The sequence below is a fragment of the Ixodes scapularis genome, unplaced genomic scaffold (genome assembly GCF_016920785.2).
Source record: "Ixodes scapularis isolate PalLabHiFi unplaced genomic scaffold, ASM1692078v2 PGA_scaffold1__304_contigs__length_218370807, whole genome shotgun sequence".
Taxonomy (NCBI): Eukaryota; Metazoa; Arthropoda; class Arachnida; order Ixodida; family Ixodidae; genus Ixodes; species Ixodes scapularis.
This window is the reverse complement of record NW_024609846.1, coordinates 55,498,649-55,523,704: the sequence shown is the minus strand read 5'-3', so window position 1 is coordinate 55,523,704 and position 25,056 is coordinate 55,498,649. Positions and strand designations below refer to the sequence as shown.

Below are 25,056 nucleotides of genomic sequence, written 5' to 3'. Positions count from 1 at the left end.
CTACAAGAGCAAACTCTAGGCTTGTTTCCAGGCTTTCTGCGTCCCTACCAAGCATGCGCATTTATACGGTGCAAGCGTCATTCAGGGCAGCATTTTTGTGCTCATCCACCTTTTCGTTGGCTCGTTGCCCCCCACCCTTTCCACTTTAGCAGCGAACACTGAGGCAGAGGCGAATGGAGAGGAGGAAGCCACCATCATAGTGAACACAGAGCTTTGTGGGAGGGGCTTGTCAATGATTTGACATGCCTGTCAATTGCAACAAGAGAACATATAAAATTCTTCTTTGAAGAATGATCCTGCTACGTGCCAGATTTCCCTGCATTACATCCAGAAATTAGCCACTAGGTGGAAGGAGTCCCCATGCATGTCTATAATTAGAAAACTGTTGCTTCAATCAACACACACACACACACAATCCACCACTTTAAAAATAACTGGCAAAACCTGGTAGAAAATTGGGTCTGAAGATTCAACAAATGAAACAATGTGCAGATGAGGAAGGAAAGTGAAGAAGCGTCTTAGGAGCTTGGGGGCAAAAAGATAGACCATAATAGACCCTTTTTTGAAATTCAGTGCCATCTGGTGGCTGAAATAGCAGTTTACCTTTTTGCCGTACTAATGGCGGTAATCGACTTGCAATCTGTAGTATTTTGCTGGGCACCATCGCTTTCGCTAGTCAAAAGCGTACGAGAGCGTTCTTTCTTTACCTTACAATCCTTTTCTGGATCTCTCAATTTCATTGGCGAGATATACAGAAGCAGTAAGAACGAAGCACAAACCCAGAGTGATGAACCCCCTTAACTATCCATTCTCAAGCCTTTCTAAACTAACAGTAAATAACCAACCCATTTGTTAGTTCTTTGGTAACTCGTAACACCTATTCATTGTGGCTCTGGAGACATGGGTATGCTAAAATGGCAAGAAAGAACAAGGGCAATAGGGTCAAAGGTTCAACTTTTTATTTGTGGTTTTTGTAAAACGACCCTAAACGAAGGCAAGACAGTCCAATGCAGAGTGCACACAACCATAGACGGCATCCTTGTGACCAAGGGGACCGACATCCAACACTCCGACGACATGGTAAAGCGGTTACAGTCAACCGAGGAAACAAAAATAACTATACATATACATATATGTACTCAAAGTAAACAAATGCAACCCAAGCTGCCAAAAAGAAAAAAAAGATGTCTAGAGCTATGCTCGTGAAGGATAAATAAACAAGCCTCTTTTCAAAAGGGGTGCAGTTGTCCATTCCCCATAACTGCCCCCAAAGCCCAGGCCATTTGCAGGTTCAGAACTGGAAAATATTTTTGCCACTTCCTGAGGTTTTGTTTCTTCCTGCAACTACTGCACAGACATTAGAAGTGCAGAACTCCACAACAGGCAGCTCAGTCATGTTTGAAACGCAATGCCGAGTGGTGAAATCCAAATCATAAATGTTCTCATCATTCGTTTGCAAATCAAACAAGGGAACGATCGGCGAGCCCTTAGCAAGGGATATGCTACATTTAATCAATAATGTTCCATTCCCTTGAATAGTTTTCTAGTTGAGACCTGAGCACTGGACTTTATCTCATATTGCCACTTGTGTGCTGAAACCCCCAAAACGATATTGCACAGCCAAGGGTCAAATCACTTGTTTTGATTGTTGAAATTGCACAAATCTAGATACAGAGGGAACACCAGTCCTTGGCAATGTTGCCTAAACAGTCTCAAATCCAAACCCTATGGCCACAATCATTTGTCAACTATGTACAAAAACCTTCATTAACAATTTTTAGAAGATTTCTCTATAAGGGAGCATCTATAGAAACATTACAATCTCATTCTTAAGAAAACACTTGCCACCTTTTGACAGGAGTTTTATCAGGACGTCAGGCAATATGACAACAGCTAAACACTTTGCACCTTTCTTTTACGGCACAGCGAAGCGTCAGCTTTATGCATAAGCCCAAAAGAGAAATAAAGAATTCCATAAAAGCTCTTCAACACAACTATCATTGTTCACAGCAATCAGAACAACCCTTTCTCCCACAAATGCAGTAGAGGGACCAAAACAAAATTGCAAAAGCAGTAAATCATCACTACAAAGGCTGCACAATTTTCGTAGACATCCTATTGTTATGTTCCGACACAAAAGAAAACTGCCACATTAACGAAACCAGCTCGGGACAGACTCGTTTAAGGACCGCAATCAGCACGTGCACCAAGCTCTACCTTATTTATAAACATTCTACATGCAAGCTCCGCGGGCAGTCTCGTAGAAACATAGAAAAACAGCCAACCACGAGCTAGTATACATCACGAGACTGACTGTGCTTGCAAAGGGAAAACTTTGAGTATGTAAGAACAATGAGGTTGCCAAAAACCGTGCGGGGGAGAAAAGAAAAAGCAGGCAAGAAAAAAAGTCGAATGCTCCGCAGATTTGATCCTCGCACAATATGGCAGTGGTATAGGATGCCCCGCCCGCCATCCCCTCCTCCCCTGCCAAACTTCCACGTCAGCAAGCTTGCCTCCTTTTGTACAAAAGTGACCTCCTGAGCTGATCCTGTCACTAGATCGTGCTGCCCGTCGACATAAAGACACCACTCGATCTGCTGCCACCCTGGACACGCCGATGATGCCACGCATCTTCCAGTATCGCTGACAAAGTGTCACTGTAATGGGCTAATGCAGTTAAAACAAAATGAACCTCATGGTTAAGAGAATGTTATTTGAGGCCGAGCAAAACGAGCAATTTTAGACCAGTCGTTGCCCTTCTGTGTAAAAGTTAAAGATTGAGAGCTCGTTTTAGACATATTCCACAGCGTGGGCCTGCCATCGGAAAATATCCTTGCTGAGCACGGCTGGTCTGACCAGGTTTTGCCAACATGAGCTTAGAAATTGTTTTAAATGAAACACATAAAACATCTGCCTCTAGTATTTAAAAAAAAATGTAAATGTTTTTATGTAGCTTCTGTACACTCAGTAGAGCAAAATTTTATCTTTTCCATTTTATGCTCCGAAGGCAACCAAGGAAAAAAACGCACACGCATACAGACACCACTTTAAATATATGGGCTCCAGGAAATTATTTTTTCACAGGGATGAAAATGAAGGCCTCCAACTTGCCACAAAGCTACTATCTTTGAACGCTGTCGGTGAAACAGAGAGTCAATATGGCATGAATGCAGAGCAGTCACGCTGCACCCTTGAAAAATCCGTGCCTCAATTAACGTATGCCACATACAACCGTGTGTCAATCAATAGAGTATGTCTATATATTTGTATTTATACAGCAAGGGGCTTTCACAACCTCCATTCACAGCAAGCAGGACAGAACAAACCCAGATAACTCAGAATATCCAAGTGGTGTTGGCCCTAATTCGCCCTTTGACTTCTTCGAACATCATGGTGTTAATTTCAGTTTAGAAAACTTTCTATACACCGCGACAACTTTTCTTGGCAATGCAGTGGAAGGTACGTCCCGCGTCCCCTCTCCCATTTTGAGTGTACGCAGGCTCTCCTCCTCCCCCATTTCCGGAGAGAGGAGAAGAGCGCGCGCACACTCAAAATGGGAGAGGGGACGCGGTCCTGTACCTTCACTGCATTGCCAAGAAAAGTTGTCGCGGAGTATAATACTTCTTAACTCAGTCTTCTATCAAGTGCAAAGATGCAAATCTGGTTCAGTATATTTAAAAGTCTAAGTGAAGTTGTTTCATTCTTTTTGCTTTCCTACAACGACCATTTCACTTGCATTGTAGGTATACTAACTGAAATCTACAGGGACATAATGCCTTTCCAGTTAAGCAAACAAAACACCATAGACAGCAGCTGTTGTCGGTAAGTGCAAAATTAACTGCCACAAATCTGCAAAACTGGCAAAGGGCAATGTAATATCCTGGCCAATATGAGCTACAATGAAATATATTGTGCCACATGGTATTATTAGTGCCATCAGCCAGATGCCCCGGAAAGCCTGATGCACGCTGAAGGCATGCCCTGCTCTCGTTGCGCCACACTCCTCACTTAGATTACCAGCCCACTCGGTTTGGACACGACAGCGGTGTGGTTAATGTGTCTCCACTGGCAAGTCATTAATTAAGCCAGTGTTTTACTTTCTGCAATTGGTGCAAATCAGAGTAGGTAAGTTGATTGAACATGGTGACTATACTAAAGGTGCCCAGTCCTTCCAATAAGCTTCTGTTAGTATTCGAGCCTCATAAAATAATGCATGGCTCGGTAAAAGCAGAGACGAAAGCAGAAAGAAAGGGTTGGCTTTTTTAAACCTGCACATTCTCCCTTGAAGTTAAGACCCACAAAACAGCAAGACAACAGAAGAACACAGAATGAGTATCTAAAAGAAAAAGAGCTCTGGGTGGCACAAATTTACTTGGAGCCAACAACAACAAAGAAAAAAACAGTGCCTGGAAACTAAATGCAAAAAGGCATGATCTTGAGCTATGGTAAAAAAATAGCTACCTTGAAGGAACCTATGAAACACTTGCGACCATTCCTCGACACTCTTTTCTTGTTACTACTAAATGAGGTTATAAACGAAACCAAACTCTGGACAGAAAAAAGGGAGACCAGTCTTAAACAACATAGAACTGTGGCAGGACATTTCCCAAAACAAAACCAATAAACAGTCTGGCATTTCTTTACAGCACATTTAGTCGCACAGAGTATTTCCCTTTATGAAATGTGATTGGATGACAGTGTACCGAACATACAGAATGGATCAACAATACAAATAAACCCAAAGAGGCTCAATAAAAATATTGTTAAAAGTCATCATAAAAGTCAAGACATAAACAGCTAGATAGAATTCCAAATGTCTTGGCACCACAACTAGCCATGAAAGAACTGCCTCTCTTCATATGCCAATAAAAGAACTTAAAAAGGGATAAAAGAATCAACCACAATCATTACTACTAAAGAGAGGCAACAATACAACCCACCCAAAAGATCCCTCCAGTCCCAATAAGCACAACAGGAATTTACTAGCATTGGGCATCATTGTTTAGCGTAATCAACGTGATTATCTTTTAACATGACCTTTCTACTAGTGGCCAGAACTATGCCCGCTCATAATCAAGCACCACAAACAGTCAATCAGCCAAGCAGGCAACAACACTCGAGGAATAGATATCGAAGGGACGGTCATTGGTTGCTTTTACCTTTTTTTCTTTACGCTGGTTTTCCTCGCAGACTGTGCCTTTATTCGTCGACAATGGGAGAAAGGTACCACATTGATCTCCCTGACGTTTCCGAGGCACCACCAACCGTTCATCCACAACTCACAAACAAGATCACTCCAGATGTACTTAATAGTTTGTGTTCTGTGACTTCGAGTTTGCAAGGGGGCTGGTAAATAATCATTTCTCACAAGTTACGATGAAAGTAAGCCTCGAAATTAATATCTTGTGTGCAGAGTTGTTAGTGATTTGTTTTTCTGTCTCTAAAGGTATGGGCAACCTAGTCACGTATGCTATTTAAATCGGTCCTCCCCGCCTCCTCACAGAATTCTACTGTGTCTGAACGAAGCAGCTTTCAACAAGAAGTCAATGGAGGTCTCCAATTTTGGTATGAAGAACAGCATTTGCAAATGTAATTCGAAACAATTAGTCATGTGCAAATGGTGGGTTTTCAGTTCAAAGCGAATAGTGGTTTTGCTGAATATTTTCTAATCGAATATCAAATAATTTTTCCAAGTCTTTCACTACCGTGCACCATGCTTAAACGAAAATTCAGCTGAGCTCGTGATCGTGGAGGCTGTTCCCAACCTTCCACTCATCCACTTCTAAGCTCGGTTAATTTCAGCATAGCTATATATATTAACTTGGGCATGTAAGCAACAGAACTGTTGCAGCTTATCCTAATCGAGCGGGTTTATAAATCTGCTTGCTATACCCAAATATTCTTTCTCCAAATTCAGATTGGGAAAAAAAATAAACACGAATGATGAGTGCAGGTTCTCAAGACATCACTGCCTAAGATATACATGGCTTGCAATGACTTCAAATCGCATAGTTTTGGCCACCATAAAAGAGAGAGAGAGCTGCTTTTGTAGAAATTTTAAGTGACGGGTTAATCTTCTATAATCTTCTGGGGGACAAATAGCGATTTCCGGGCAAATCGGGGATACACAAAAGAGGGTCATGGTAAGAAGGGAGCCCCTTCTTCCCCTCTTCTCTGGTGGCTATCGGAGCACTCTTTGGATGACGTCACATGCAAACCATGTATACTCTCACATAATCGAGGCGGTATAGCTCCGTTGAGTGCGCTTCTCACTGAGCCGATGTGCACTGCTAGAAAGCAATACCCGCGCTTCCCCACAGCGCACAGATGCTCGGTGTGAAGTGCACTCAAACGGGCTAACTTGCCGCGATCGACACTTCAAAAAGTAAGAATATCGCAGTTAATCTTGAAGCGAATATCGAATAACATATTAATCGAAACTACTATTAGAAAATTCTTTGCACCGCACGAGAAACTATTGTATCACGCTTGATTTCTGTTTGTAAAGTGCTACACCCAGCTCACATAATACATGCCAAGAATGTGAAGTATCGAGTTCAACCACAGACACTCAGCTTGCATTGGCACACCCAGCAAAGTATAAAGCTAACCTAGCCGACTCTCGCAGAGAAAGTGCTTGGGTTGGTCCTCCCAACGACAAAGGAAGAACCAATCACAATGTTGTCAGGGCCACATGTGTCAATTAAATATCTAGATTGTGCATTGAACACAAACTACTTCCTTCTCAAACCTGATGTGTACTTTGAGCAAAGGGTAACATTTTATGAAGATGAAAGGGGTGGCAAACAAACTGCCCCTCTACTCCCTGTAAAAGTCAAAGTCAGGTAAGGTGCGTTCATTTTATACGAGGCAAGTGAACACTGGCTGCACATTTCCTGTGGCTGTGATGAAAACCGAAATAAAGACCGAGATAGGAGTCTCGCATGCACGTGAAAAACTCTACCAAGCTCAAAACCACCTCTGTGACAATACGGAAGCCAGTTTTGTTGGATGCTCAACCATACCCCCTGGGATGCGTAGGCCACACAAACCCAAGGCCAAAAGTCTGTCACTAGTGAGCAGGAAAAAAGCTGCCAAAGGGCCATAGCATCACTTGCAATCACATGAAACATAGCGTGGGAACAGTAAACAGCTACCCAGGTTCGGTCGGTGCTAAGCCAGAACTGCACCCATTAGAGTGTCAGCTTTGAGAAGAAAAAACGCAAATGAACGGTGGATTGGCTCTTCAATTAAGAATTTTCTCTAGGGCGAGTCAATGTGCTCAAAAAAAGTGGCAGGGGTCTGCGAGGAAGTGTGGGTACCGTCGCTCTTCCTCACCACCCCCTGAACTCTTCCTTTAGCAGCGATGGGAGCAACATGGCCTGAACATGGCTAAAAGCCCTAAAGTTACTTTGGACACATCAAACACACATCATGGAGCCTGCAGCAAAAGGTGGAATGGAAACAGGCAATTGCTGGCGGACATCTCAAATAGTAAAATTAATACAACATCCTTACTTCCGGTACCCCTTCCCACAACTGTCCCAAGGTTCCCACTTCAAAATCTAGGTTTTCACCCTAAGATCCTGGTAGTCTCAAGAAGGTAACTAGTACTTTAAGACCTATAAAATGCATGATTTCGCTTCATTTCTGGCAAACATCTATACTTGTTTCCAATCCATAAACATTCAAGAAATGCCTGGTCTTGCATCTTTCACAAATAGCATCAGAACCAAATCTCATGTTTTTATCCTATTACATATTTAACCAATTGCCTACGTCCAAAAGGAAGTCACCCCAAGACTCAACAACCCCGCATACCAATTGCACCTCCGCACATTCCCTAAGAAGCACCGCCGAAATAATTATCGGCGAGCAGATTTCCCAATACTTTACGGAGAGCAACGGTCGCAGCAGACGATGGCCGACGCGTCCGGAAGAAGCAGACGATGCAGAAAGATGTCCCCCGTCGCGATCCCGACGTCGCGAACTTGAGGAGGAGCTATCCGGGTGGGCGACAACAACGACGAGGCTTTTTCTCGGTTCACACGGCGTGCCACGGAGCCCCAAGTCGCGTGGCCGCAATCAGCGCGAAGTCACGTGACCATGATCCGCGTGAAGTCGCGCGACCACCCCACGGGGTGGTTGCGCGGCCAAGCGAGTTTGTCCGTCGTTTCGACAGCCGACCACCTCGGACGCTACGCCTTGGAGTCCGCGCCGCCGTCGTGGGGCACAGTTCGCTCTCGGTAGTAGATCTCCTCCGTTTCCTTGTCACACAGGAGGAGCAAGATGGCGCCGAAGAGGAAGATGGCAGCCCCCCAGCCCACGCCATAGGCCCAGCCAAACTCCCACAGCTGCCGGTTGCTCTCCTCTATCTCGGCCGCAAAGCAGGCCGGGTAGATCACCAGGGCTATCAGGATGCACAGCACTGCACAAGGGCACGTGTTGCCGCAGGGGAAAGGCAAGGGGCCGAGGCAGGTCCACGGTGACGATGACACACCCAGAAAGAGGCAGGCGGGAGACAAGCAACAGTCAGAAAAAAAGCGTAAGGTGCTTTCGCAGTAGTTTAAAAAAACAATGTTACCAGGTGCATTTACTTTTAATGAACAGCAATGAGTGGCACAACATCTTCTTAGGATAATTTCTTGTTGACTAGATTATCCACTAAATAAGACTTGCGACACTGTTGGGGACTGAAGGCCGTACTGTAAAATACCGGGCAAGCGCCCACTCAAAACTGAGAGATAATCGCGGAAAAACGTTGGGCATTTGTTGGGTCATCAATTTTACGTATAAATGTACTGAGCATATTTCCTCACATCTTACAAATTTGGGAATGGGCGCTTATTGTGGTATGGGCGGATGCACGATATTCTATGGATAGGTCATGAAACGGGAGCCTGAACTGTAAGGTCTTTATACCTTCCACAATACTGTGCAGCAAGAAATTCATTAGTCGATGGGAAAATGCATCAGGGTGATGCTTAAGGTTAGAGCATACCCCAAGGCAATAAACATTTTTTAGTATCTAACTGCAGTTGCTGTGCATGCCAGTTTGCTTGCCCTTTTTTTTCTTTTCAGCTTTCCAATGTTCAACAGGCAGACTGCAGAAATTGCTATGTCTCAGCAGAAGAAATATGGCTTTCAAACAGCATTTCAGTAAACTTTCAGGGAAACTATTGATACTCTTTTTGAAGGGCAACACGCGACCTAGCTTTCTGCAGTGAAAGTAATTCTCTGCGCATACTCCTCAGTTAAAATGCAAGGGGAGGGAAGAAAAGAGACTTGGAAGAGAGAAGGCTCCACATGCTCCCTGGTGACGGCCAAGGAGATTAATGAAACACTAACAAACCCCCCAAATTGTTCTTTTCTTTTTTTTTTTTTTCCAGGTGATTTAATATGGTGTTAGGAGATTACTGAATCAATATTTTGCTATACAGTCATGTATATATTTATAAAGTAAAAAAATTCAAGTGCTCGAAACCGAAATTGAAACACAAGCACGGAAGCTCAGGGTGAAAAATGACGCAGCTACACCCAACCACATTTGTTTTTTTGCGACTGTTTGGTGTGTGAAGCAGATGATGAAGTTGCATGAACCATTTGCTGTGCACTTGTTTTTCACTTATGTGTTTTGCACTTAAAGATAGGTTCATCGGTACCACGAACGACAGTTCCGAAGTAGCGGCCCCACGTCCGTCGCAGTGTCGGTCCCATCGTGTGCCACCATCGCGTCGTCCAGCTTGTGGTAAGTCGCCACATTGAAAATGATGTGTACATGTACTTCCTATGATCTGTGCAAAAATTTTTTTTTTAAATGTATTTACAGTTTTTTGGTGGAGGCCACAAAAATGTGGTTCATATTCTTTTCCATTTTTATTATTGAATTTGTGTCTTAGATGACCCAAGACTTTGAATATAATTGGCACACATAATTTGAACATCACATGACCATAAAAAAGAAAGTGAGAGCGACTGAAACTGGCCGATTCTCGACCGACTGTTTTCGGGCCGAAAGAAAACAAATTTCGGGCCGCAAATTACGTTCTGGGTAGTTGGGCTCTTTTAGGTCATGTGTTAATAAAAACCTCGGCAGAATAAATACCCTGTCAGTGTCCCTTTAAACTCTTGAGAGGGAGCATGTAAAGAGAATATGGGAGAGGAGAATGCAGGCAAAAGCATGAAGGATATGTCGGCCTTGAAAGCACACAACTTCTCAGAAAAACAGATCTTGTGCCGAAGTTACCAGAAATCTGCACCACACAACGAGCATGCACACCTGCTGTCAGGACTGAAACCAAACGAAATCACACCTTTGTGAACCAAATTTACGCTTAATCTGTACACCCATCTAATTTCAGGAACAACCATAGTCAATGCCTCGTAAATCTAACTCATTGATAGATTAAGTGAAAACACCTATTTTGCATAAAAATGAGCATCTTTGTGCATGGGCCTTGAGAAGAGAGAATGGTGTGTGTGTGGGGGGTTGTAAAGTGGGGTGGATAGCTACGGCACTACTAGATGAATGTATAAATCTTGGACTTCTCGATGAACTCCACCAGGCAATTCAGGATCTCCTTTCGATGTTGTTCTTTGCCTCTCAGGCTCATCCGCCTCAAAAATACCAAATATTTAGTTATCCGAACAGCTTGCGCAAAAGACGCAAGTGCCTTGAATAAAAAGGACATGTCCAATGACGACCTCCTTAGAAGCATTCGCACTCATCTCATGTCTGAACACGAGCTGCACTACCCGGAAGAGGGGGGCAGGAGTACTCACACGCGCAGACCATGACGTAGAAGGCCAGCCTGTACATGAGGTACTTGCGGACCGGGTTCTTGCTGCACAGGCCGCACCCCGTCATCACTGTGGCCGCTATGTCGCACAGCAACGTGATCACGCACAGCGCCGCCGCCGCTTGGATGTATGCTGCAGCAGACGAGAAAGAAAATCAAAGTTGCTCGCAGAGAGGTGCAGAACATTTCAACAATCACCTTCTGCAAGCTGCCATCCAGGGTGTCTAGCAGATTATTATTTTGAAGTTCCCTGACTTTTCCAGATTTTCCCTGACAATTTCAGGTAAAATTCCCTGACCACTGTAGAGTCGGTTAAATATATAAGACCATTACAACACAAGGTATTAAGCATTGAGCACTGTAAGGATCATTTTGCACACACTTAATACAACTTGCATATTCCGAAATATTAGGGTTCGTCCAGTCCGGATTAAACAAGCACTTTCTTGCCGCCGACATCGTCAGTGAAGAGGCCACTTCTGGAAACATGATGAAAACACGACACTCAACCACAAACGTCAATAACCGAATGGCAGCACGGCTGCCAGATGCACACCTTCGGATACTTTCGGCTTAAGGCTTGGATTGGATTGGGGTCTATGGCTTTTCCATGTGTTACTAAATCTAGTAGCTCAAACTGGATTTAGCCTAGTGTCGCGTCCTCAATCCAGTCCAATGCTTGGACTGGATTTGTCGGCTGTTCCCTTTGCATCGGGTAGCACACTCTACGTCAGGTGAGCAGAGCCTGCATTCCGCTCTACGCAGAATTGATTGCCTATTTTTCTGTCCCTAAGTCCTCAAGTCTTTGCTCAGGGCACTCGATGACATTTCCGGCTCATTTTCCCTGATTGGGCTCGCTTTTTAACAATATCCCTGACAATTCACTGATTTTTCCAGGTAATAAAAAATTCCCTGACAATTCCCAATTTTCCCGGTCGTTAGACGCCCTGGCCATCTTTGTCTGCTGGGATGTGGAACATGTTCTGAGCATGTGCAGTAGCTCTCGTCTGCAGTGACTCGGCCCTTTTTGCCCTGTCGATAAGCTCTGCAAAAAAACCCAGACAGAAGTAGTCTGCCTTTTAATGGCATCTGGTGTCTCGTTGCAGATGAACAATGTAGCCACTGCAGTATATCTGCTAGCCTGGGCTCTAACGTGCATCATGTGTAGGGTCCTTCGTTTTCTGGTTTAATTTTTATTACGTCCATAACATCATTTCCGAAACAGGGGAAACCCACTGAAGACTTTGGGAGCTTCGAACCCCTAAACTAGAGTAGACAAAAGAGCAAGGGCAATCTTAAATGAGGACACACGGAGGACAATGGGGACACACACATCGAACATAAAACTTAGCGGACGTTAAAATAGTTGTTGATATAAATAAAATCTGAGAACGAAGGACCCTAATCATGTGGTAGTGTAAGCGAGCGCCATTCTGTACTGGCTCTTTTATTTTATTTCGCCGAGCGCATTCCAAGCAGGCGCCATTGTGTTTTGCCTTTTTCTTTTATTTCGCTGGGCGCAAGGTTCAGTTCTCAGAAGATCGTGACTTATTTGAACTCCTCGGCGCCGGGAGTCTCGCACGTGGATGTCCGTGCCATGAAGGCGCGACTGGCTGGCGTCGGGCAGGATGCGGATCGGGTTACAGCCTTGGGCGAGACCAAGCTGCTCAAGAAAACTATGCGGCAGTCTAACAGCGGGACTCAAAGCGAGAGTGTGTGTGCGATGGTGGTACGCGACCACCAATAGTGTCCGTCTTGTAAACTCAAATTGTATCAAGAATATTAAATCCAGTGTTTCTTTAATTCCAAAAACCCATTCGTCAAGACCTCGTTTATTATCAAGAAGTTATTTTATTTGAAACGACCATACGATTACATATCAGAAGTGGGATTATCAACCAACTCCTCGGAACGAAGAGCGGACCGAAGAGTGACACAAGCAATCAAGTGCGTCAGGCATCCAATCCCGTGGACCCTGGATCGACGAGTCAAGTGCGATCAGAGTCAGGTTGGAGCGACCCACAGTGTGACAGGTGGGCGACGTGTGTGTGAGTGCCTGCGATTGGGGACTTCCCACTGTGCGGAACTCAAGGTTCAGGTACTGTCGGATTTTTCATCTCCCTGTGGAACTCTTTATCAACAGAGTTTTCATTTTGCGTATGAGATGTAGTGTATTATGTTGTGGCTTTATATTGTTTGTGCGAGCGTGTGTGTTGGGTGTAATTACATGTACACAGCTCAACGCTTCACCATGAACCAGGAAACGTCGGGAGCGTCTCCGAGCCAGGCGGGTTCGCCTGAAGTTGCTCACTCCATGGGGGACGGGTTTTCTTTGCACGAGCTTTTGGGAATGATTCGAGAAAAGGATCGTTTGTTAACGGACCTCTTGGGACGACTTGCCCTTCCGGCGCAGTCAGGCACAGCAGACGTGAGCGGCGTGGCGACTTTCCAGGTGATGCCTGACCTCAGTAAGAACATATCCAATTTCGACGGAGGCGAGGACGCAGCAGCAGCGCGAGACTGGATTGAGAACCTAAAGAGGACGGCGACTCTTCATAAGTGGCCGACACCTTTCCTCCTGGAAACGGCAAAATCACATCTCACAGGAGCTGCCAAAGACTGGTTACGCTCACGCCATGCAGAAATTGCGTCGTGGGAAGATCTAGAGTACCAGTTTCGACGAACATTCGTTAGCCAGACCCGAGCAGCGGAACGCTGGAGGAGAATGCAAGACCGCGTCCAGCAGCGAAACGAGAGGGAATTGTGAGCGAGACGCATTCCGCTTACGCAAGTCCCGTGATCCTTGTTCAGAAGAAGAACGGAGAGAAGCGTCTAGTGGTAGACTATCGACGATTGAACGCCCAGACCGTAAAAGAAAAATACCCCCTACCAAGCATTGATGATCAACTAGAAGGACTATCCGGAGCAGTGATGTACACAGTTCTCGACCTCGCTCACGGCTACCTTCAGGTTCCCTTGACTGACGATGCGAAGAAGAAGACAGCTTTCATCACTCCGGACGAGACCGGTCAATTTGAGAGGATGATGTTTGGACTCACGAATGCTCCGTCCGTGTTCCAGCGTCTTATGAACCACGTTTTGGGGCCGCTGAGGGGAACGATAGCTATGTGCTACCTGGATGATGTGCTGATTCCAGCGAAAAACTGGGATGACACCATTACACGGCTGCGCCAAATCCTCGAAGCCTTCAGGAAGGCGAATTTAACCCTTCGCTTAAGCAAATGCGCTTTCGGAAGAGACAGTGTGGATTTTCTGGGTTTTCGACTGAAGAACGGAGCGGTGCAACCCGGCGCACTTAAGGTACGCGCAATCACAGAATTCCCAGTCCCAGAGAACCCTCATGATGTCAGACGATTTTTGGGACTGACGAGCTTTTTCCGACGCTTCGTCCCGAAGTATGCGTTAATCGCTGAACCCCTCACAAGGCTCACCAAGAAGAATGAAAAGTTTGAGTGGAACTCTGAGCAAGAGGAAAGTTTCCAAGTTTTGAAGTCAAAACTAACATGTGGACCTGCACTTCAACTGTACGACCCGAATGCGGAGACGCAGTTGCATACAGACGCCTGTGCAAAGGAAATGGCAGCAATGCTCCTTCAACGGAAAGACGACGAGTGGCACCTTGTCTATTGCGTAAGCAAAAGAACGACCGACGCCGAGAGCAACTATCACTCATCGAAGCTCGAGTTGATGGCTATCGTTTGGGCGGTGGATCGGCTTAGACCGCTGTTACTTGGCATCCATTTTACTATTGTGACTGACTGCCAGGCTCTGGTGTACCTTAATGCACAACGAACACAGAAGCCCCAAATTGCAAGGTGGTATGATTTGATCCAGGAGTTTGATTTTTCAATCAGGCACCGTCCCGGATCACGGATGCTTCATGTGGACTCACTTAGCCGAAGCCCAGTTGAGGAGCCGGTGGATACGATGGACTCTGTCCTTGAGGACCGCTTCGAGATCTGCCTCACCTATGACCTTGCAGACCAAGTGCTAGTGTTACAACGAGGAGATGAAGAGCTACGAGAACTGGTGGCCATACTAGAAAAGCCAGAACATTGTCGCACCGGGCTGGAGAAGGGAAGAGTGAGCGGCTACGTTCTGAAGGATGATAGGCTCATGAGAGAAATCGAACACGACGGCAAGAAAAAGTACAAGTTTGTGCTGCCCAAGTGTATGCGGAAGGCTGTAGTGGTGCAGTCCCATGACTTAATGGGTCACTTCGCACTTGACAGAACAGTTGCCAAGATTCAAGAGAGCTTCTGGTTCCCGCGAATGCGGAACTACGTTCGGAAACACATTTCACAGTGCTTTGAGTGCATTTCCATCAAGATACCTGCTGGCAGACGAGAAGGTCTCCTTAATCCCATACCACCAGGCACGCGACCATTTGAGGTGGTGCACATGGATCACATGGGTCCATTCGTGCAAAGTAAGAAGCGAAACCAATACCTGCTTGTCATTATTGACAACCTAACAAAATTTGTGAGACTCTTCGCAGCGCGCGACACATCGACCAAGCACGTACTGCGGGCTCTGCAGGAGTTTATCCTAGAAAGAGGCCTGCCGAGAACCCTAATCACAGATAGGGGCAGTTGCTTTACTTCTCGAGAATTTGAGGAGTTTTGCGGTGCACGAGCCATACACCACGTGCTTAACTCTACACGACACCCGCAAGCGAACGGTCAGGTGGAGAGGGTGAATAGGACAGTACTTCCTGTCATCACAACCTCGATGACAGACCCCCAGCAGCGCGACTGGGACGAAAAACTGAATTTAGCTGAGTGTAGTTTGAACAACTCCGTGAACAAAACATCGGGAAGGACTCCCTTCGAGATGCTACACGGATATCAACCAGACTTTCACAACACCGCATTAAAACGGCTAGTCGAAGCTGAGGGACCGGCGTGGCAAGACCCCAAGGAAATGCGGGAACGGGTGCGACAGCACCTCATTGAGGAACAGGAAAAACTGAAAACCGCATACGACCGAAGACACTTCCCTGCGCGACTGTACGATGTCGGAGATATAGTCTTTATGAGAAAAGCTACTGAACCAACAGGTAAGCCAACAAAGGCCCAACCGAAGTACAGAGGGCCTTTGGTTGTGACACAGGTTCTTCCATCCGACACATATCGTGTCACTGAGCTTGACAAGACCAAGGCCAGTAGATTCGCAACTACGGCGCATGTTTCCCAGTTGAAGGGATGGACGTCGACAACAAAGAAAACACACTTGGAAGACGACACATCATCGTCAGAAGAAGCAGAATGCGCCAGGGAGGAAGTCACCGTTCAGCTCCCGAGGCGCTCTGCTCGTAAGCGTGCAATTCCGAAATGAGCACATTTGCAACACATATTATTTTTCGCTTGTGTCGACTTTGTTGTTGTTGTTTTTTTTTGTTGCATAACGTGCATTGAAGCATTTATGCGTTTATTGTGCTGTTCACGTATATGTAGCGTCAATTCCTGTGTATTCATATGTTGTTATTATTAAGAAACCTGAAAGATTAATCTTTATTACTTTGTATAAGCATTGCTTTATGTTGTCGTTAACGAGGACGTTAACAATGCCAGGATGCCCGAATGTAAGCGAGCGCCATTCTGTACTGGCTCTTTTATTTTATTTCGCCGAGCGCATTCCAAGCAGGCGCCATTGTGTTTTGCCTTTTTCTTTTATTTCGCTGGGCGCAAGGTTCAGTTCTCAGAAGATCGTGACTTATTTGAACTCCTCGGCGCCGGGAGTCTCGCACGTGGATGTCCGTGCCATGAAGGCGCGACTGGCTGGCGTCGGGCAGGATGCGGATCGGGTTACAGCCTTGGGCGAGACCAAGCTGCTCAAGAAAACTATGCGGCAGTCTAACAGCGGGACTCAAAGCGAGAGTGTGTGTGCGATGGTGGTACGCGACCACCAATAGTGTCCGTCTTGTAAACTCAAATTGTATCAAGAATATTAAATCCAGTGTTTCTTTAATTCCAAAAACCCATTCGTCAAGACCTCGTTTATTATCAAGAAGTTATTTTATTTGAAACGACCATACGATTACAGTAGTAATTGCTTTGTATGGCAGCACAATGTTTACATAGACCAAAGTGGGTAAGGGTGGAGACAGCAGTGATGGAAGCAGCATTTGATCTTTTGTAGCAGGCAAAATATTGGTTTGGAGACCATCAACGCTTTTGTAGCAGATGCCAACATCTGTTGGTGTGTCACTTGAAAATAGAAACAAGTTACCTATTGCATCGATCGCTAAATGAATTAACTTTAAATGACGCCTGAAGCTTCCTCTTTGATAGCCTCATCCAATGGCACCATCTGGTTTCAGCGATTGTTTTGACGTAATCCATCTTTGATACCAATTTTAATAGAGAAATTGGTCATGCATGAATGTAATATATTTTTTAGGATGCTTAGAGCATACAGGTTATAACCATATGTAGACTATTGCAGAAAGTGATTTAATGCCCCTTTAAGAAAAGTATCAGTAAACAATTCAGATGAGATAAAGCCTCTTTCCCTCTCCCTTTTACCTCTTTCCCTCTCCCTTTTACACCAAGTACGGTCAAACCCGTTTATAACGAACAGCAGGACATGCTATGATCAGTTTGATATAGCAAGTAGTTCGATATTGGGCAGGAGATCGAACTATAGAGGGCGCTCTGACCCGTTTGTTTTCCCCACGCTCGGTGTTTACTCAACACAAGGCCTGTGCACATGCCGACAGGCCTTATGGGCATGGCCATGTCATCTTCTACAATAGAGCGCGGGGCACAGTCTAATGTAAAAAAATACTAACAATCGACGAAGCGACGTTAAGTGCCGGTTCTATTTTCAGAGAATGCGAGCTTGACCCACTTCGGCTTTTGTGCTGAGCTGGGATCGTGCATGCTGCATTGTTCATGCAGGCCGTAGCGAAAAGAAAAGAGCCCTCCTCCCCCTCGCCGGAGAACACGAACTCCAGCCGAACGCTGACGCCGCGTTCGGTTATGTCGGCCGAGCGCTGCGTCATTGTATTTGTTGTCCCCATCCGTGTAGTTGTTCAGTTAACCGCTTGGGGCGTCACGGTCTGTCCTCCTCCCCAATAGCAAAAACTATTTACAATGAACTTCCACGATGCGTTTGTTGTAAGGCGAGAACTTCTCTTTCTTCCTCATCTCTTCACTTCTGCCTTGTAAAAACGCACTGCAATTTTTTTTTTTTTTTTTCATGCGTGCAGAGTTTGTAGCTTATCTCCTTTTTTGAATTGCTTCTCTTTGTGGGCAAACGCTTTGGGATGAAAAATATTTTTTTCTGTGCGTGCGTATCACTTAGCTTTCCCCCCTCCGAATCGCTTCTCTTTGCTCCATTTCGTTCCCAACTTGAGCTTTTGGAATTTTTTTTCTTTCCTACTTTTTTTGGGGGAGGGAAGGGACAGGCTAGAAGACGATTGTTTGCGCGTTTTTGGAAGCCTTCCCCGGGGGGAAAAGTTCAATATAGCCAATATGTTGTTCGTTATAAAAAGTACTTTTTACATGCATTTTTATTTAAAATTTCCGTAAGTTCAATATCCACAAGAATTCGCGGTACGTAGGTTCGTTCAAAATGGGTTTCACTGTAGTTTATTGAACCTGTAATTATAATCCCTGTAAAATGACAAAAAAAAAAAAAAGGCATATTTACTAAAGGTTGCGTGTCAATAACAATACGCCCGCAACTTTGATGAACCGACTGAACTAAAGATTCTGATAACAGCAGAAACAATTGCCCACCAACTTTATGAAAACCAACAGTTGTGCTTTAAAAGTGACACTGTGCTTTACCGGCATTGGAACCAGAGTTGAGTCTCCTGACTGCTGCACATGAACTACCTTGACCCGCGTTTTTTTCTACCTTTTGCAGCAGTGCCTTTTTAAACTTAGATGTCAACCTACAGCCAAGACCAAAGGTCAACCTGTGTGCAGTGTATTTCCACGTGCGTGCTGGTGTGCGAGCGGTGCAAGTACACCGCGACATGGCACGGAGATGCGAGGCAGACACACCTAATCAAGTGATCTTGTGTACTATCACAGTAGCCACCATCCCACTATTTCGCAAACATTTTCATGCGACTTTTAGGTTCTGACATTGCCGACATCGTCTGGAAATTCAGACAGTGACGGGAGAACCATGGCTAAATTAGGCAACGTTGATGACATGCTGTAAAAGGTTTATTCTCACAATCTTGCCTATCCACATTGAGCCGATTCGGGGAAACCATAAATTTTCTCTCGTTTTCCGAGTCAGTTATGAAAAGTGTAGAAGAGTGAGGCGACAGCAGCGTCCCTGGAGGGGAAACACCACCTACGGCTACATAGCTACGGTGCTCTACGAAAGATGGCCCGCGGCGCATAAAATAAATGGCGTTGCACCGTGAATTACAAAAAAAAGAATAAGTTGCATTGTTGTATAAGATGCACCAAGAAAAAAATTGGAAAAAAAAAGCCGCGACTTACACACCGGAAAATACGGTATGTGTTATTTTATCAGTTAAATAAATGAAGCGCAATGGATGCCCCATGACTTCCACTCTTATGTATGTTTGTGGCTGTATGTGTGAGCCTTTGACTGCTTTGACCTAAGATAAAACAGACTGTACGGTAAGTAGAGACACTGTGAAATACCTATTTGTCTCGTTTTCCTTTTCTTCTACTTGTCTGAATATTAAAATTGACCAATAATAAAATATTTGTATCTTTTATTTTGTCTGAGTCCATCTTGGCGCGGCGAGGCGCAATTCTTAGCGAAAATGGCATTTTGGCGCAAAATGTAGCAGACTTTTGTTCATGGTGCAATTTGGCACAAATGGCCCAGCACTTCCATCACTGAGATAGATACCAGGTACGACGCCAGGATTCTGCAGCATGGGAGAAGATACACAAACCTAGCATGACATGGAAAGGGGAACCTAAACAACGAATTGTCACACACCAGATGAAACACAGGAAACTAATGCCCTTGGCTGCACCTTAATTTCAACAAAAATTTCAATGGCACCACATAGAAGTTAACAGTGCTATCGTGCATTGTACTGTGCACACTTTTGAAACATACAATCTTTTCATGAGAGATATTAATGTGACAAGCACAAACCAAAGCCCGATTTCTCCTAGTTCTGTCTTACGCTGCAGGTGGCAGTAAATGTTCTGTCGAGACTCTTTTCGTCTGCTAGGACCAGTCGTCAAAGGTGAAGTATCATTGATTCTTTTTGTTATAAAATATTTTACCTCTTATCTTGAAGATAAACATCACCTAAATACGGCAAGTTTTTTTCAAAACCTGCTATGTATTTTCAGTATAACAGTTTTGAAAATGCACTCATTACTGTTGGGTGTTAGCGAGGTTCAAGAAGTTTTTTTTTAGATAAAAACCATATCTAAAAAAGTGCTTTTGAAATTAAGAAATATTTTTCTGGTATTCGCGTCTCCAGCTGTACGCTCACCCTCCCGCCGCGGAAACGGGAAGCGCTCTAGTGAGGGTCCCCCGATTCTCCTGTTCAGCGGGCATGGCGGAACTGCTCGCGATCATGGCTCGCGAAATGTCGTTTCCGAATGCAAACAACACTCTCCACTGTCCTAACGTCGTGCTGCAGCCGGTATGGGATTGTACCTTACTGGAAGTTTTAGTATTGCGCATAGAAGCAAACGCAAGCGGTGTGCATTTGCGTTAGAGTTGCGTGTCCCACGTTGTGCGTGCGCCTCGTCGCCATGCGCCATCCAAACCGCACTTTCGGGCTCCGCGCACGCGCAGTGTGGAACGCGCAAAGCTAACACAAACACACAGGGCTTGAGTTCGCTCGTATACGCAATATTAAAACTCTCTACTGTTTCACCGGCTTCCAACGCCAACGCAACGTGCTGCAGTGAGCAGACGTGCAAGCAGGTAGGCGTTCCTTCGAACTGAAAAGGCTGAGATGGGCAAAACAACAGCGAGCAAATACAAAAGTAAATAAATGTTATGAAAAAACTAGTATTAAAAAAAAATATTTTTTTTTTAACTTTTGGACATTTAGTCTGGAAGTATATTGGCGGCGACTTTGGACGTTTCGCCGATTGTCAAAAGTCACGACTTTGATAACATAATATACTTTACCCACAATTAATGTGATTTTGCATGGATTTCTCACATTAGCCGGAATGTTTTCATTGATTTTAGACTATTTTTATTTTATTTGTAATTAAAATGCAGCAATTGGAACCAGTGATGATAATTAGCACAGTTTTCATTGTCATATTTCTTTGCACATTTAAAATTAGATCATTAGCAACAAATTATATTAGAGCTTAAAGAATTACTTATTCAAATATGTGAATTTTAATAATATTATTATTAATACAATCTAATTAACGTCAAGATCACGAGAATACTCTATTTAACCATAATAGTCTTTCCAGAAAGGTATAATTCTGTTTTATTTTTAGCATATGAAAAACTCTGACATAGTTGTCAGTTGTCAGGAATCTGAGTCAGTTGTCTGACTCGGATTCCGTCTTTGGTTGTTGCAGTGAGTGCAGCGTTTATTAGTTTATGCGTTTCGTGAACATATTGCAAAAATTGGAATTATTCTGTTATTCTTGTGCTGGGATAATTGTCATTATTTCCCATGACAATTATCTGAGCGAGAAAAAGGCAGCAAGAACGCACAGATATCAGCACTGATTTTTTCAACAACTACAAATATCAGCCTGGATCGAACGGTATGTCACAAAATAAAGTTTCCGTGAACAACTTTTCTAAGTAAATAATTACGATGTGAGACACATCTTGAGTCATGAAAGAATTCGAAATTAAGACCTCTATCGAGAAATTAATACCAAAATAGAGGTAAGTTTCAGTTTCGCTCCAGAATTAAAATGCGCATCCTTCCGTAATTAATACGTTAAACACCGTTCTTGTTTTCAGGTTAAAGAGGTGACCTGCGCTCATAAAACATTAGCTTCCTCGTATTACCAGAAATAATTTATGTCGCTCAGTGAAGCCTCCACACTAGACAGGCTCAACAGCGGCACGTATCTCTGACCCTCAGTAAACCCGCCATCTTGGAAAATGAGTGGCGCCACCTATAGTTAGTTGGAGTCGCGAAAAATGCTGTGGGAGCTTGGATGTGATGAACATCAGAGTATGATTATGACATGATAATTAGTAAACCGGTTGACATATTATAAACTAATTTCAGTAGGTCTGGCCTAAATTAGGGACTTCACTTATTATCAAAATTGGTCAAACATTTTATATAGTGAAAACAAAATTAAAAAAAAAAACAAAAAACTGTAAAATCTTGAGAGATGCCCCACCGCCAACAGATAGCCCACCCCTATTATTGGCTTGATTTGCTATATTTTTAAACACAGAAAGATACCCCACTTCTAGTAACAGTAGTGTTGGGATCAATGATGGCCTGCGGCTAGTTCGCTATCGCGGGATATAAGTGAACGTTACTGACTGGGAAGTGCAATCATACTTCGTTGCCCTTTGCCACCATAACAAGCTGGGAAAGGACACAACATAAAAATAGCATTTTTTTTAAAATTTTCCTTGATTGTACGTTGAAAGTTGGCCCACTCGATATTTTCACCCGATTTTCTATTGATGTTAAGTGGGCTATCTCTCGGGATTTTACAGTAGCATAAAGTGCATAAGAAAAAAAAATGAAATTCACTGTTAAACGACCTAATAAAATAAATAAACCCGATGCTAATAGTTACACACAACAGGATCTTGCTTTTGTTTTAACTTTGTAGCTCCAAATGTATTCTGAATAGGCTTTTTTATTGGCTTCACTGCAGGATCAAAATGTTGCGTTTTTTTTTAATAGTATATATATATATTCTGGACTAAATACAGCACACAATATACTTCGCTTCAACTTACAATGTACCACACGCGTGACGTGCGACGCATGACACCTGACGCGTGACTTCACGCTCAGCGTGCCGCTCCGCCCAACCCGAAAGCCACCTGACACCCCTTCCGAGGTATGGATTGGCTGCGGTGGCTCATACCGTCTGCTGCAGTTCATCGAAAAGTGAAAATTGCTCCAGAGAGTCCCGAGTCTGCGCGAGCGAAAAATGTGACGTCACTTCTGTCCCAGGCGCGGTCAACTACAAGCGGAAAGGCAAGCCACATGAGCGTTTCACCTTCTCATTAAAACCGTGCAGTACAGCCAAAGCTACAGGAGAGCGAGTGTATGTTCAAGAGGAGGGAATGAAGGAACGGAAGATGCAAGCCCATTTCTCCCATTCCTCCTTTCCCTCCTCTTGAACAGGCTGGCATACACTCTTTCTCCTTTAGCTTTGGCTGTAATTCTTCAAATTTTGCTCTCTGCCGCCGGAGAACAACAGCGTGCTAAATACGTGCACTGCCAGTTCTCCCTATTGAGACCCGCATTTTTTGATGACCGCGGTCATGATTCAACACCTCAGCCATCAATCGGTCTTCCCTTCCCCCAGGTCAGTTTACCTAGAGATATGGCGGCGACACTGGTGTTTAAGCTATATTACTGCTATCCTGGGGTCTTTAACGTGCATCCCAGAGTCAATCGAGAAGGAAAGGCCATCAAAGATAAAAAACAAAACAAAAAAACATCTCGCCGCCAACAATGGAATTACGTCCTTTTTTTTTTTCTTTTTTTAGGGGAAGGGGGAAAATTAGGCGATTACATTTTGGGGGGAGCATTCATGTCCAAGCCTGGGGCATAGCCTGGGGCACTGCAATCTTTGTACTCCATAAGATGTAGCCAATGGTACGCATTGAAATCTCCGCACTACCTAACGTAGCCCATGGTAGGTGTTAAAATATTAATGCCCCCTGAGGGTGGCCAATGGCAGGCGTTGTAATTGTAGTACCTGCAGTGCCCTCAGACGCAAACAGTGGTTGGTTAGTAGCACCCTCTCTGATGTGTTCAGCCAAACTTGGCTCTCATATGGGTTCGGGACAGAATTACCGGAGAGGCACCAAATACAAGAAGCCGACGCGCATTGCAACACTCAAAAAGAAGAATAAAAATAAAAATAAAGGGGCTCACCGACAGTGCGTGCCACGTAGCAGCCGGGCTTGACGTTGAGACCGAAGGGGAGCGGGAGTGGTGCGTCCTCCTCGACGCACTGCTCCCAGAGCCCCTGCCGGAACTTGTGCGCCACCAGCCAGTTGGACGAGGCCAGGCACAGGATCATCAGCAGGATCACGATCAGGCCGCAGATGAAGGCGAACACCTGCAAGCACAAATAAACACGACTGCTCACTACGCGAACCAAAGGCATATCAGCTGGCACGACCAGACTACACGTCGTTTCAAATAGGACATGATATCATGTGCATCCGTCCATCATTGGCCGAACAATTCACGTTTTCCTGCTATATTAAGCGGGGAAACGGTTCCCACTAAATACAGCAGGAAAACATGAATTGATGTGTAGATACGCACAAATTCTACAGTAAAACCTCGTTATAACAAAATGGGGTATAACAAACTAATGAATATAACAAAGCAATCATAATTCCCCTCGCTTGCTAATAGTGGGAAGAAATGGACATTGGCTATAACAAACTAATGGTTATAACGAAATAATTATGACCGCTCCTTCAACTCTGTTATAACGAGGTTTTACTGTATTTCCCCCCTAAATTTAACTAGAAAGCCTGAAGTGGTGATTCACTATACGCCAAATGAATTTAGGAAACCTTACTGCGAAAACAGAACCCCGCTGAGGCACACTCGACGGACGTCCGAAGTAGTGTAGCCGCAGGAACCCAAATGTGATCGCTTCACATCCATCTGGCAGCAGCCAGAGAAAATACATAGTTTATTTTACTATTTTCACATTGGGCACGGGAGCTTGCCACGTGTTTACCAGAAAACAAAATAAATCGAACCTCGCTAACGGCGAATTGCCATTGGCGAACCAAGCAAGGTGCTCAAGCACCCAACACCAATATTGACGCGGACGCCCAATGTTCATGGTCCCTCCTCGATTCCGTAATGTAGCTAAGATGTAACCCGCAACCGGCCAAAAGCGAACACACCGAGACAGAAGCCAGAACAAGAACCAATGAGGGTTTCAAAGGCACGTTCCAGAAAAATGTGGGCGCCACTGATGCTCTCGGCTACCGTTGCCGGAGAGCCGCTTTCCTTCACGTCGACCTTTCCATTTGTTGATTGTCAATCGAAAGAGCGCCGGAAGCTCAGAACCGTTGGGAAATTAGTTGACTCTACAGGGTGTCTGGT

The 25,056-nt window shown here is 44.6% G+C and overlaps 1 protein-coding gene across 1 annotated transcript; it reads right to left on the bottom strand.

Annotated features, from left to right (window-relative positions):
• Positions 1 to 942: 942 nt before the first annotated feature.
• Positions 943 to 24,043, bottom strand: LOC8043451 (transmembrane protein 47; the record flags this gene model as incomplete). Its single annotated transcript, XM_040212747.2, is given in 3 exon segments — positions 943 to 8,428; positions 10,783 to 10,932; positions 23,857 to 24,043. Coding segments are annotated over 3 exon segments (567 nt in total), but the record flags the coding sequence as incomplete, so codon positions are not given.
• Between the last annotated feature and the right edge of the window lie 1,013 nt (positions 24,044 to 25,056).